General features: G+C 40.4%; 1 protein-coding gene across 5 annotated transcripts in view; it reads right to left on the bottom strand.

Moving 5' to 3' along the window:
* The window catches only part of ZEB1 (zinc finger E-box binding homeobox 1), a 341,083-nt gene that overhangs the window by 85,383 nt on the left and 239,785 nt on the right, over positions 1-15,915 (bottom strand). For all 5 annotated transcript variants that reach the window (XM_085631833.1, XM_085631834.1, XM_085631835.1 and 2 more), the window contains one exon: positions 11,503-11,705. In XM_085631833.1, the coding sequence (XP_085487959.1) occupies positions 11,503-11,705 (203 nt within the window). The remainder of the gene's footprint in view (positions 1-11,502; positions 11,706-15,915) is intronic.

Raw genomic sequence — 15,915 nt, 5'->3', positions numbered from 1 at the left:
AATCTACTGACCACCAGAAGTGATTAAGTATCTACAAAAAACTCAAAGAAAGCACAATGGATTTTTAGTAACAAACTGCCTGGAGAATGAACCTAAAATGGAAGAGAGAACCAAGAAGGGCCAGAGCAATCCAGAAGGAATGTAAAACATTTCCTAAACGTTACTAGCCTCAACGGCATACTGTGACCCATGGAAGACAACCTATTACCAAATCAAAGATTGACCCAAGCATAGATTCAACTGTCAAACTAGAGTGAAAGTTTGGAGAAGAGGGTTTGTGCAGACAAAGATGCTAACACGCGTGGAAAGACATCATGAAGAGGTTTCTAGGCAGGTCAAAAACAAATACAAAAACAAAATAAAGCACTAATGCAAGGAAAGGACAAAAAATAGAATATTTTTAGGTTGATCTTAAAAGCACTGAAACATGCTTTACCAAAACATCAATCTTTCTCTTCACTACTAAAATTTAGATGGAATAATCCAGAAGATTAGCACTCCTTAGAGGTGAATGTGGGACAGGTAGGAACAGTGGATCCCTCATTGGAGAAAAGAAAAAAACCATAAGACTGATTTGGCTGTAGATTTCAGGTCCAACATAAAATTCCACCCTTTAAACAAAACACACAAACCACAGTGTTACAAAAAGTAAGAAGTTTACATCAAACATTCCAGCGACAAAATCAAATACGAATACTTTCACATTTGGTTTCTTTAACATTAAATAAGCCATATTGCCATTCAAATGACATTTGAGGTGCATTGGGTATTTGACCTCACTACCTGCATGTGCTGGCACGGAAGCTTTTTTTTTTAGCTAGCACCATCACAAACACTAAGCCCATCTTTTTTACACTATGTGGTCAAATTACCTTGTATATGTGTATGGGAGTCGTACAGCACAGACTTAGCTGAAAAGAAATAGAGCTCGGTACAGGGGCTGTGACTGACAAGAGATGCAAGGAAAGGAGTGAGGGACCACAGACTGCTGGGCACCACAGGCAGAGGGGTGGTTCTCTTTAGGGAGCTATTGATGGTCAAAGCTTCAAAAACAAATATTTTTTTCTTTCCCCTGATCAGACACTTAAATGTAACAGTTGGCACTAAAGACAAAACACAAGAAACAGCTGTGTATATACTGTTGACAGATTGACATAGTAAACCCTTTAGACCTATACCTCACTCTCGGGTAAATAAACATAAGGGTAAACAAACATGGAGTACTGTTTCTCCAGGAGCAGGAGAGACTTCTGTTGCAGTACATAATTAAAATGACTAAGTCACTAGGGTAGCACCAAAGATCTTTACTGAAGGGAGTATCTGAGGTGGAGCGGTAATCAGTGTAGTGTGAAGTATAACATTTTTCTTGCAGTCATGGAGAAACAAAAAACGGTAGGGTAGAATATTTCAATTATTCTCAGCCAGTGGAAATTACTTAGCCACATTTTTCCCCACTGCAGACTGGGACTAACCATAAGCAAGTGAACAGGAGATTCTGCTTCACTAGATATAGTCCATTTAAATGATTAGCCAAGCCCCCACTGGAATAAAGGAAGTAACAGGTCTTCAAAGCTCTCTCAACCACCATATCAATTCCAGTTGATGCCTACTTTCAAAATCATTTTAAGAAAAATAAAGCATAGCTTGATACTGGCACAGGTCACGTTATGATCCACCTTGAGACTGAACTGAAAACCAGCATCTCAAACAGATATATCCAACGTAAAGATTTGCTCAATATGTGCTCATGATTTTGTGGCAGACCATGACCCGAGCGAGTGCCTGGGCCCCATGGTTTCCATAAGGTCTGTCGAAACACAACCCAAACAGACACCCACCAATGTGATCTCCAGAAGAACGGTTTAGAGTAATTTAACAATATAAATGATTACACCAGACATCTGGAACAAAATCAACAAGCAATCAGGGCAGCTGATAAAGCCAGGCTTTAGTATGGAGCCTCATTTCTGTTAGGGAACAACAAACTGTAACTAACTCAAACAAAAATACCTTATGACCAGGATCAGTGAAGCAGTCTTTATCAAACTGAAAATTGCAATTTTAATGTCAAGTCGCTATTTATTGGTGAATATTCTGTGGCCATTACCCATCAAAGGCCTAGCAGATGGGTACAACAACTTCACCTGCCACCTTTAAACATAATGCTATGAGTAGGTCTCCATCTGAGCAGATTATCTGCATATCTGCCTATTGATACAAGGCTTTAGGTAATCGAATGATGCACCATTTGGTGAATACTTCCCAGGCTGGCAATACAAAAAACGAATTTGAAGAAGAAATCCTTAGACCAGTATGCTGCAATTTGTATGCTAAAACTGTGCATATACCTTGAATATGGCAGAGTGAACTCCGAGGAACGGTGACAATTCAAAACCTTCGTACAACATAGTTGGCCCAGCTGTTTGACCCCAACCACAAGGACTTGAGAAAAACTCTTAATGAAAAATAAGACACATAGATTGACAAGGATGAATTTAGCGGCCCATACTGTCAATCATTCGTCAATCATTTATATTCAATGCCCTGCCATGAACCTGCTAATAATAGGTCATAACCTTTACATGGACTCAAAGAAGCACCTTCACTACATGATACAAGTCATCTTACGATACAAATTATCTTAGAATACTGTATTTGGCACACTGCCCAAAATACTGGCTCTTTTACCCTTTAGTGCTAAGGTCCTTTGTTCTGCTTGACACAACCAGTGTTGTTGTAGAGAGTTCAGAGTCTCTGAAAATAAATAACTACAACGGATTTGTATCTCCTTTTTTGCTTTGAAGAGGAATGGAGAAGCATTAACACTTAATGACCTTGCTACATAGGGTGCCACAAGGCACATTTACATTTGTATAAAAAGTCAAACTATACATAAATCAGAACCATTTACGAAATACCAGATCTAGTATCTTAAAAGACAAGATTCTTTCGAAAGGTAGAACTTGCAGCAAGTTTGACATCCATCTCTTAACCTAGCAATGTCAGTAAGAACAAGCATTGGCATCGCCAGTAGGTCTCGCCTTTGGGACCTTATAAGTATATAGCCATGCAGCATATTATCCAGGGTGCTAAACTAAGAAGTTGTGAATTTCCATTTTGTTTAAGAAATAATAAAACTTGCTTAGAACAGGGAGATCGGACCAGTCACATGCATGTGGTTTATAAAGCATTAATAGCATTTAGCAGAATTACTAATACCACCAGGTTCAGACCCTAGTTTCACCGAATGTAGCACACCTGTTTGATGACCTTTACAGAAAGGAGCGTGTTTGTATAGTACATTAAAAGCAACGTTATAAAAAAGGTTTGTCACATTGTAGCACTGTGATTTTTCTTTTTTTTTTTAAAAGCAAATACTGTAAAAAAAAAAAAAAACTAAAAAAACCACAAAATAAAAAAATAGAACAGATTGGGCCTAGTTTAATCGCTATAACTATATTCATTCTGGTATGTTTGAATATCAGCGAAGTAGTTCATTTAAAAAGCATTTGCCCTTTGACCACCTAAGCCATGCCAGCTGTTCAAGGGGTGAGGGTTGTGGGGGGGGGGGGGAAGGGGGGGGGGGAACAGCAGTGGTCCACAGTAAAGGAACACAAGGATGGTTTGATAATGATAACTTGTTTTATGTTGTGCTAGGAATTGCACTAGAGTCGCTTCTGAGCGCTGTAAAGTTACATTTGCCCAATTTATGGCGCCCACCTCAGAAGCATGAAATAGCATTGTTGGGATTCGAACACGACATACAGAACACAGCAGGTAGTCAACTGCGATGGTTCCTATAAGTACATAATATAACTGCACCTTCTATACAAAATCATAGCTATGCCCCTCCCTTCTGTGCTATGATTACTTGGAGAGAAGAGTTAAGCGGCTGCCAGAAACCAGGCCAGGTAAAAAGGGTGCAGATTCATTTTGGATCACGATACAGAGTTCGGGAAAGACTCCAAGACAAAAGGCTTCATTCAAAGATGAGGCATCAGATGGAAGGGATTAGATTCAGCAGAAACTGCTCATCATATAGGTACAACTCAAAGAAAATATTTTCAAAGATAAAGAAGAGTAAAGCTTGGGTGCAGTGTACAGGCAAGACAGCAGATACAAAAAAACAAGCATGCGCGCCTCGCACAAGTTGGGGGTGGGGAGTGCGGCCGAGAGCAGGCAGAGTTTCCCTTGCGGGAGCGAGCGCGATAATTGCTACCATATGGCGCCGCTCGCTCCCGCAAGGGAATCACCAAACGTGCACGCGTTGCCATTCTAAGCAATGCAACACGTGCACGTTTTTAGGGCAAAAACGGAATCGATTACATGAGGTCCCCTCCTATGCAGCACATGCGCGCTGCGTAGGCGAGACCTAAAAAGGTCATGAAGGTTGTAAAAGGCTGATCCTCCCCGTCATTTGAACACAAACTTCAAACCGCATGCTGAAAAGAAGCTACAAATACAGCAGGCGAGTCTATATTAGAGATATGCTAGGCAACTATTGCTCCACACAAATAACTTTTCTCTTTCCCAAATTTCCAAGTTTCGATAAAGTACAAAGGAGAGAGCATTCACAGCAAGCAATAAATTGAGAAATTAATATCTGCCAGAAAAGAGCTTTAAAGACTGCATGATAAACTCAGGCCTGCAGTGTGAATCAAACTTTTACCTATCTTGGATATTGCGACAGAGTACTACTACTTAAGAGAGTCATAGTCACAACTTTGGCTCTAATGAAGTAACCACTAGAATGAATGTGAATGTACTACTTACAGCCAGAATTGGAAGCAAAAGACTTCACCTACCATGCACCATGCAGTAGGCTTGTCAACAAAGATTAGCCTGATCCCTGAATTAATTGATCTAAGAACTTCCTGGACAAAATCTACATTTCTTCAAGACAACACATAGAGAATAGTGCTTCCAACAAGGTACAAGGAACACCTTAAGTTGCTTAGCCTGTAAATTCCCGTCACGGTTATGTTTTCTTTAAAGCCAAGAAATGCTGCTATTTCTCCTGGTGCAACAGTCCTGCGTCTGTGCTTTCATTATAAAAGATAGTCATTTGAGGACCACTTTGAATAAGCAGAAGATTATAGAATTCTCTTTACAGTCTGAAGTCTGCTGCCCGCAATTTCTTGGAGGAACAAAAAAAAAGTGTTTCTTCAGGTCACAAGAAGCTATACAAGGATTAGTTTCACACTATCAAAGCTCTAGTACAAGATTAAAACCCCTCGGTAGAGGGCAGCGTCCATTTCTCATGATACAATGGAGCCATTTCTAGTAATCACATGTGGTAAGCCAGCAAAGTAATGTTTAATTACTGGATTCTGGTTTATTCAGAAAGGCCACTGTGACTCAATGATTGAGGATGGTAATGACAAACTAGCCCAATCGTTCGAGTTACTTCAGCCTCTTAATGTACACCACCATGAGAGGGCTCCCACACACCTAGCAGGTCACACCACTGATCTGAACTTCTCCAACTCTGCGCTCCTTGTTTAGGATTGTCTGACGAATGTCTAATCCTGTTCAGGTGTCATCTTATTAACAACGAACAATTTGGATAAAAACAAGATCTACTGTGCCTGGAATAGAATTGATCAAAATATTCTCGGCAGCTCTATCTGATTGTACCAGATCTGATTTGGACTCACAGCCTTTCGGTGGTTTTAGAGGGGTGGCTTGAAGAAGATCAATGGTCGAGTTGGGTCAGCAGAAGATTTACTGGCCGTGTGTAAATCTGTTAAGGTTAAACTTAGGTTGCCCTTCGACCCCTTGGGTTTTTGCCTAAACTGGTCACAGGAAAAAAAGCACAAAAAAAAGCGTGCAAGCAGTTGGAGCATAAATGGTGCCGCAACTATAGACCTTAGAACCAATCCACTTGCATAGTAGCTATCAAGAGCCATCATAAAGCCATAAAAGTAGCACAATTGTCTGTCTCTACTGAAAGAATTAACCACTGTGTTAAGCAATAAGGGGTAACCGTGTAACCCTGGAAACCGTGGCAAATCAATAAGACAAAACATTGGTCCCCTCGGGGGCAATTTGAGTCCGGACTTTCTTGGTTCACTCAGAATCCAAAGGAGACTGAAGGTGTATAATTTGAAGCAACTATGACGTTGCTCTTATTCGGAGGAGCCACACATGACTTATCAACAAGGTACTCTGCTTTTATCAAAGCGATTTATATAACTGAACTTCTTTTCTTTCAGAATTTGTTAACTGTCTTGGTTAGCTATGCCACACTTATTAAAAATCCATAGTTGGGGCCATTCCTTTTCCGTTGCTGCACCCTCTTTAAAAATACCTTTCTCTGTGTCTGAAGCACAATTATTGAGTTTAGTCAGTTTTAATCAGTTCTGGTGTCATTAAGCCTGCGGGAAAATGCTCGACTCTAGAAGCTACCATTCAAATTATGAACCGTCCTGCTCTTTACTGTATCTGGAATATCTCAACTTTAATTCACTTAACTGCATTTCATTTAGGGTTTCACAGGAGCCAGATGAAACTTTTGCAATAAGGAAAACTGCTTCCGGTTGCAAGTATCCAAAAAGGATATGATCTGCACACTTCTTTTAAAAAAATGTAAGGATTTGAACTGAAAACTCAGACGTTTGTTTTGTGGAAACAACTGCATTGCATTGAACTGAAACACTCTTAGGTTGTATAGTTTTGGCAGTGATTCCCAATTCATAGGAAGGGAGATGTACGGAATTTGGTGAAAAAGGACAGCACGGCCTTCCCCTAAAGGGAATGATCTTGTAACAAAAGGGCCCAGTTGCACAAGAACGAAGCTGTTCATTAAACAGGGGGGAGGACAAGCATGCTCACTGGTGACCAATGGAAAAATGTCGCAGCCCCAAAAGGAATTAAAGCACATCCCAATTGTTTTTCGAATTTGAAGTTGGATTTCTGGGTTTGAAATACTAAGCTCATGCAAAGTGCTAGCAAATAATTCACATTAAAGAGTGACATGCGTATTAAATTTATCAAAATGAAAAAAATGCACCAATCATATTTTAGTTCACAAAATGGCACTGCAGGAGAATGTATGTACTTTTCAACTGTTTAGGACTTTTTACTTTAAATTAGTAGATTACCTCAAATTGAACCACTAATTCCAAAATTGGACACTAACTATGGAGAAAAATCTTAAACTGAATACAAGTGTGGAAACTGAATCCGTGTACTTTCAAGAACAACGAACATGAGTGGGATTTAACAGCACTGTTCGTAGGTCTTCAAAGTATTGAAACAAAAAGACTAAGTGGTCAGTATGACGTCCTTCAGTGCATCTTCCACGTGCCAGTGTTCTGTGTTTGCTAACAAAACGCCAAGAAAAGATTACTAACTGAAGGTGAAAAGGGAGAAGAAACATGCATTTATATACAACCTCTGTTTTCTGATAAAAAAGACATGCTATTAAACCCATGAGCACAGATTATCTCCCACTTGCGAAATCTCAAAATCTTTAAAAGGGAGGGGGAAAAACAACTTTATATAAAACAAGGTCTATCTCAAGACATTTGCTCTGTGCTTTTTTAAATTACCAAACACTACATTTAAATAGATGTAAAATATAGCACCGTCAAATAAAAATACTTGAAAACCTTTTCTGATTTTCCCCTTTAAAAAAATAATTATGTTTGCGACCCCATACAGAGAAAGAAAAAAAACTAATTTTTCAGTTAGCACCTAGATTTCCTTAATCCTAGAAAACCCCACAATAACAGCCATACAAAGATAGTTAGCCCGTATTTTCCGTGCGATGGTCCATTAAATGACAAAGGAACTTACATATAGATCTCTGCTTCCATTCCTGTGGTTCCACTCAGGAGTAGGTTAGGTTGTTTAGGAATTTATTAAAATACCTAGCTAGAGAATGGTGTTACAGGTAACTTTTCTTTTCCCACAAGGGACCTTCATTAGCATACATAAACCCTGAACTGAACAACCAGTTCATCCTTTTCCTAGGTGTAGGGCTAAAAGCAAGGGATTAGAAGCAAGATTAATTATATCAAAATGTTACAAATCCAGGGATGGAAGCGCTTTGCAGACCAGAATAAATTCAACAAAGAAATAGAAACCGATTGATCATGGCCGAAGGAGATTCTCTCAGCCTAAAGGAGACATCAAGAGAATTTATGAAAAACTGATATCAGCGTACCAGGAAAACTGTTTTCAGACACAGAAGCTTATTAGATAATTAAAGACCAGAATTATTTCAATCCAATCAAGTGAGGTTAATGAGGAAGGTAAGCAACAAGTCAAGAAGACAGACTTGTAACAAAAAATACTGAAGGCGTACAAGCATGCTGACTCTACAGTTAAACCTCTAAGTGAGGGGTGGGGGGGAGGGGTGGGGTGGGGGGTTGCAAGTACCACTAGGGTAACAGCCACAATCCTGGTCAGAGTGAAACACAAGTCACAAAATTAACATGCGTTTAACCCTCTGATCGCTTGACACAATAATAGGCTTAGCTTAGAGGCAAAGTGTAAAGTATTTATGCAACACCTAAACAGTAATAAAGTGGAAACCCAATAAAAATCCCAAACCAATTTAGATTGATTGATTTCAGAACAAAAATCTAATCAGTCAAGAGATATGCAATTTTAAATGCGTTTAGTAAAAATAGAGCCTAAAAGCACAAAAGGACACCTGTGGCTATGTGGTTACACTAGACCCAGGGAAGTCAAGTTCAGGCCGACAGCGATGGATCGTGGGTCGGCTACAGGGACCAAGTTAGTCCCGCTGAAGAGTTGCCTTCGGACTTCAGCAAGAAGATTTCCGCCACGAGAAGGTAAAGCATCTCAGCTCTGGAGGGTCAATATTTATAGCTGGTGCCAGCATTTGCGTGCGTGTGAAAGGGGTGCGGGTGGGGGGGGGGGGGGGGGGAAAGAGACTCTTGTCCTACTTCCACATCTTTTGTAGAAAGTTCTTCTCCTTCCAAGTCAAGGCTCCAAACTGGGAGTGACAAGAGGAAGGCAGGCCTGGGGTCAGATTCATTTGTGTGAGTAGGAGACAAAGCAATTTGAAGTGCAAGTGTTGCTGGTTAGAGCTTCTACCAGTCATCCTGCCAGGATGGCCCATCCTGTCCACACCTGAGCCCTCTTTGTGCTACTGTCTGGATGCAATACACAAACCCCAACAGCAGAGCTATTCATGGCCATGTGACCCAGGACATTGGCAGAAGGCACAAATGGTTCAGACAAGAAAATCGCAGTTTTAAAAAAAAAATGGCTTTTCAAAATTGTGACTTAAAATCAGACATCATTAAAGAGGGTATACAACAATAAAATACATTCGAGTAGAAGCAGCATCTCTCGATCTGCTCCCAAATGTTAGCACCCATCAAATGTAGTAAGGTAACCCAGTGTTAGTCAAATGGAGGGAGAGGCCTTCCAACACTGAAAAACAACTTAAGCAGTTTTTCACTGCCCCGATGTATAAAACTTAGGCACACACCCACTTTTTCCAAGACAATGTGCCCTATCCTACTAGCCTTTAGGGCCTACATTAGGGGTGACATTTATTACAAATGAAGGTTTTAGCCAGGTAAAAGGTTTATTTTTTAAGGTCGAAATGGCAGTTTAAAACTGCACTACAGACTGCAGTGGCAGGCTGAGGCAGGTTTTAAAAGGCTAACTTCGTGGGTAGCACAATGAGGGCTGCAGGCCCACTAGTAGCATTTTAGACTACAGGCCCTAGGTACATATAGTACCATTACCTGGGGAATTGCAAGTAAATTAAAGCTGCCAATCAGGTTTATGCAATTTTTACCATGTTTGAAAGAGCACAAGAACTTAAGCACTGTATAGCACTGGTGACGTCCAGAGTCCTGACGCCAACACAAATATTCAACAAAAAAAGAGACGTGAATGCCAAACGTTTGGAGAATACCATGTCAAGGATGTCAGGACTACCAAAACTAGACAGATGCAAAACAGAAATGCAGTTACATGTTTACTCGTTTTGATATCGGAATCAAGTTTTTAATGCTTTTTCATTTTATTTCACAGATAAACAAATGTAAATTAAAGTCATTTATTAAGGTGAAATTGTTTTACTGAGATAAATGTATTCTCTCCCTTTTAAACATGTTACAAGATCACACGGACAAATCCCACTCCTGGGCAGAGAAAGATCCAATGTTCATGAATATAAATGATATTATTATTATTATTAACCCACATTTGTAAAGCGCGAACAATCACCCGTAAGGGTCTCTAGGCGCTGGGGGCTGTCGGGAAGATTAAGCAAGCTATTGCCCAGTCACATGGTGCTGGGCTAATCTGCCGCCAGTGCCGGGTTTCGAACCGTGATCCCCAGATTCCGGAGTCAGCCGCCCTGGCCGCAGCGCCACACCTCTTCCCTTATTGCAGAACTGGCATGATGTTTAGTGGTCTGTCTTCTCCACTAAGATTAGCAATATCAGTGAGTTATTGAAAAATCTGCAACTGAGACGATATACAAAGTTGCAGATTTATAAAGTCAAGACATGTTAACAGTTACATACCTGCCAAAGGTAGTTTTAACACAGTGGCGTAACGAAACTTGAGGGGGCCCCCCTGCAAGGTATGTGGAGGGGACCCCTCGGGGCTCAATCAGGAGTTCCGGGGCCGGAGCATTGTGTTGAGGGGGGCCCCTGGAGCTTGGGGCACCCCCGGCACCGCTGGGGATGCAGGGGCCTGTGTTACGCCCCTATTTTAACAATGAAATACAGCCCAATCTTGGTCTGAAAGGCAGCATTTTTAAGGAGACAATCATGTTAAACCAGTCTCGCCATTTAGTAACAATATAAAGTAGGGGTCTCCAACATTTTTTGTAATAAAGAGCTACTTATGTTCAATTGAACTCAAGAGCTTCTAATATTACTGCTGTAATACTGACCACATTAGGCAAGATTACATTAGTGGCACCATATGCAAGATTACAACCAGCGAACACCTCACTGCATCAGACATGGTTGCACGATAATGTATTAAATGCTTTGTCAATATGGAATGCCTATACATTGCTAGTACATAACCATGGCTGGGATGCCTCTGCCACTAAAGTAATAGGATTAGGAAAAGGTCTTGTCAAAGCCTCATTATGTATCACTCAAATATGAGCTTTAAATATATTTTGGAAATTCAGTCGTTTTTCTCCAAATATCACCTTATGACTTCTGAAAATAAGAACATTTTTGTTTCAACTATATGCTTGAAACTTTCGTATAAGTATATTAATTCAACCAAGTGAAAGCTGCTAATTTAGTTGTCTGGGTTCCACGCAGGAGAGCTACTTACTTCCTTGAGAGATATAGCAGTAGCTCACGATCTACTCTTTGTAGAAGCCGGATATAAAGCATACAGAAGTCATGCTGATTACATTTTTCTACTGTTCCACTTAGTGCTGCGTTTTCTTGTTTATATAAACATTTCAGAAATCAAGGACAATTTACTACAAATGGTTATTACAAAGTTAAACTGAGTAGTGTTCTAGTTCTTTCTTACCTGATCTTTTCCAGATTTGTGTGACGTCATGTGGCGTTCAAGTTGCGTTCTATATGCAAATGTATAACTGCACATAGAGCAACTAAAATTATCTTCATTTTTTTCATGGCGATACTTAATGTGTTCTTTCAGAGAGGTGAAGCGTTTATATCCTCGATCACAATACGGACATGTAAGAAGCTGCGAAAATGCATCCGGGGTTCCTGAAAAAGAAAGGTTATCAGAATTTAGTTACCTGGAAATTATAGGTGCAATTGTCAATCTCCTACTAATATCGAGTTACACAAATTAACTGTAGGAAACTATTTACATACAAATATGTACAAGTGTATACAAATAAACCAAGATTTAACAGTAAACATTTGATTTGAAACTAAGGGATCGATTGAGTAAATATAATCAACAAATTAACACTGATGGGGATTTTAGAACTTAAGCCTTGGTCTCCTTCCAAACTGACTGGTAGCTGCCTGGAGTGATACACAGGACAACAAACCGATTATCCAAAAAAAGTTGTCACTTTAAACACGTTATTGGAGCAACTAGGCGCACATTTTCCAAACAGTTTCTATATACTCCACTTCGCCTTCCAACAGGCCTGAATTGAAAAAAGCTGAATGACAGCATACAGTGTGAGAGGATAGGCGAGCAAAGGACTAAGAGTAGCAGAACCTTCCCAAAAGTAATTTTTCTTCACTCTCACATCCAACATTTCCTACTGACAGAAAATGAATGTTTTTATTTCAAACGGCCCCTTTACTGCAATCACTTTGTTATGTCATCACAACCACCAATGAACACAAAAAAAAACATAGAACCGAGTCTAGTTTTGAGATTGGCATGGAATTGTTCTTTGAGCTAGAGGCAACCTTAGAAATACTGTGTCAAGCGAAATAAGTGAGAATTCAGAGATATGTGAAATTAAACCAACAAAATACTACTCTAAGAACAGGAGAGCTACTCAGAATATGTTGTTAAAAAGATCTGGTTATGGATACTTTTCCAACAGAACTGCTATCCACCAGTAATAGTGTGACATGAGAATGAACTCCCTAAAGGAGTAATCAGAAATACTGCCTTACTGGAATAACAATACAATAAAAAATACAGACATCTTGGTGGCAGAGAGTAGGTCCGTTATTTAGAATTAGATTATGCCAGCACTGTGTGTCATACTGCGCTCCACACCTAAAACGTATGTCCAAATGTGCCATAGAACGTTCTTTCTATGGCCCATATAAGTAGCCCTGGGCAATAAACTCCGCTAAACGGGCAGAGTGGAGTTATTCCAACTTCACACTCCGCTTGGAGCACGTCAAAAACTCCGCCTTCGGCACATGGCAGAGTTTACCAGCATCAAGCACCCAGAACCTCCGACGAGAATGGTAGCACACCTCGTCTTGCACAATTATGGTCTACCACCACAGTAAATCCAACAGAAATGTGCTCACGAGGCGTGTTCAGGAAATGCCCAACTGCAATAAGTGTGGGGAGAAAACAATCAACAGCGTAATGATATACAAGCAATTCGCACATGCTTCCCCTAAGCCACAAGTCCTGCTCCCTCCCACTTGCTCTACCCATCACACGGACCTCCCTACCCTTTCTATGCCCTCTGGATTAGATGCAGGTCTTCGCTTGGGACACCTTCAAGGATTTTCCTTATAATCTAGGGCAGATGCAGAGCCGTGCCAGGATACGGACTGGAGCTTGCAGCCTGGAAAGCAAAATGCAAGTGTTTCTCTCACTGTTTTTGCTGTTTCATCAGGATTCAGGTTTGCTTGGCTTCTGGGTCTAGAGGCCATGCTGAAGCCTTGTACTCCAGTTCAGGCACTGTAGATCGGAAGTACTTCAAGCTCAGCATGATGTGGTGCCTGTGACCGTCTAATGTGGAGTTCTTTACGGATTCATCCATGAAGGGGAAAATAGCAGTTGCAGAGCTGCTGTTCATGCAGCACACACACCGCCATTGTGTGCACAATACCTACGCTGTAGAGTGTCTCCGTAGTCTCTGGGGGCTGCAAGGACACGCCGAGCTCGCCGTCAGTTGTGCCCAGCCCACTGATGTACTGCTGTACTCACAGCCCTGGGTGCATGAACACAGTAAGTACTGGTAACAAGTGCAAAAGAGCGGCAGATGGCATGATGGAGGGGAGCGGTTGATGCATCCATGGCAGTGACCAACACCACATGCTCATAGAAGTAGTGGTGCAACGCAAAAGGTGAGAGGGCTGCACAATATGAAGGGGTCTGTGTCTCGCACAGATATTTTAGGCATGTGGAGACAGTTTGCCCAGGATTGCGGGATGTCCAGCATTCACGGGGGTCGAACCTACTTCTTTCCCCACTTTTAATGTCAACAGTTGTTGAGCTATGCTTTCCTAACCGTGCATACGAAAATTACTTCCAAATCACTGTCCCACAGGGATATATTTAGGTGGACGGAACTCCGCGGAATCAGAGGTTTTATCTTACTCCGCAGAGTACAACTCTGCGAGTTCGACGCACCCCCGCATACAAGCCAAACTGTAAAAAATTAAAACATTGCAATGTGCCATCAAACATGCTCATGAATGAACCAACTACACCTAGAGGGGTTCAAAAATCTAAAGTTAATTTTGCCACAGACTTAACCATCAAACCAATATACACACACTATGCCAAAATGCATCGTAATTACAGTGATGCAAGTATTCACTGCTAGGCCAGCAGCAGAGCCCAAATGTATGATAGACTAGGGCTAATGTTATGTAATGAAGAAATTAGATTTATTATTTTACTTATACCAGATTCTGAAGTAAGGGTAGCTGAGACTGAGCCGGCAAGGGGAATCTTCAAGAGGTAGGTGATATTAGGACAGGTGAAATGACTGGGGGCAGGGGCTGTTCACTTGGGGTACACAAGGAAATTGGATGGTGCGCTTTCAGCACGAAACATTAGGGCATGGACATAGATTTTATTGGTCTCTGTAAAATTAAAAGCTTATTTTGCCCGAGTGGGGGAAAGGAAGGGTGTTTTTATTAGTGGGGAGACATAACAGGAAGGAGCATCCATCTTTTTTACACACATTAGACTACACACCCTAAGCAGTTTGTGTCTAAGGAAAGAAAGAGGAGGGGCATAGGTGGCCCTTAAAGACATGTATAGTTTGAAAGGGACTTGGTATCAAGGGGACAGTTTAGATTTAATTATCTAAAAAAAATTGCTCTAATAAACTGCTTACAAAAATGATCTGAGAAGTAAAACAAAAACAGTATTTTTACATACCCTGTATTAGTCTTGTTGGTATTACATACAAATCTGCATATTTACAAGAGAATGTAAACCTCAGACTTGTATGCCAAAAGTTACATTTGACATTTTGAAGAGATTAAACAAGGCAAAGCCTGATTAATTTAAAGCCTGTAAAACTACTCTGCACCTAGAATCCAAAATCTAGAAACCTACGAAGAGAAAGGAACAATGAGTTTCAGCGCTATTAGACCATCCTACTCTGTTGGACACATGTAGGAAATCTTTTTAGAATTCGTAGAAACAGCAACTCAGTTAAGGCAGTTTGAGATTTTTTGTGTAATCTAGAAAAAGCAAATACACCTGAAAAAACCAGTGTCACGAAAAAATCTTGCACAGGTATTATTGGGTTTTGCCATATTTAGGCCTGGAGACGTGCATTCATTTCAAACTGGGCCACAGTTTGGTATATTTGTCCACTACCAAATTCATCCCTCCCGTCCCTGTGCATAGATTGGGACTCATAACTTCGACTGCTATTCTGCTTTATACAATGTATTAGGAATCTACAAACAAATTCATAACATTACTGACGTCTTTTAGGGCTACTCTAAAAGTGAATGAAAAAAAAGTCAACTGATGTTCTAAATATGGGCAGTAGCAGGCATATAAGAGACCATAATAAGCAACTATTTAAAACCTAGAATTCCTAAAAGCCAATTCAAGAAGTTAGTGAACGGCGTTTCTCTGGAACTATCTCAAAAGTTACATAAGCTTTAGGAAAGCCTACTGGGAGACATTCTGATAATTTAACGATATTATCAAAGAAGGATTAGTTTCTTACCTGTAACTCTAGTTCTCTTGTAGGGGAATCTCCACTGAAGTCAAAAGTTTTTGAATAGTTCCACCCACGTGCATCGATCTTGGAGCACATCTTCATAGAATATCTTCACAAGTGTAGACATTTGCCTTCTCCAGGAAGGCCTACAGAAACACTTAAAAAAAAAAACACAACAATGTGCAGCCTAGGAAACAGGCTACATTGGAGAAGTACTTCAGATTGCATTTACAAAAAGCTTAAAATACCCAGACTATGAATAATTTCGAAGAGAAAATTTCATAAACAGCTTAAATCTTTCACCAACCCCTTTTCTGTAAAGGTAGAAGATGAAGGATAGAAGG

The sequence above is a fragment of the Triturus cristatus genome, chromosome 10 (assembly GCF_964204655.1).
Source record: "Triturus cristatus chromosome 10, aTriCri1.1, whole genome shotgun sequence".
NCBI lineage: Eukaryota > Metazoa > Chordata > Amphibia > Caudata > Salamandridae > Triturus > Triturus cristatus.
Note: the sequence above shows the minus strand (reverse complement) of the source record. Positions and strands in the feature narration are given on the sequence as shown.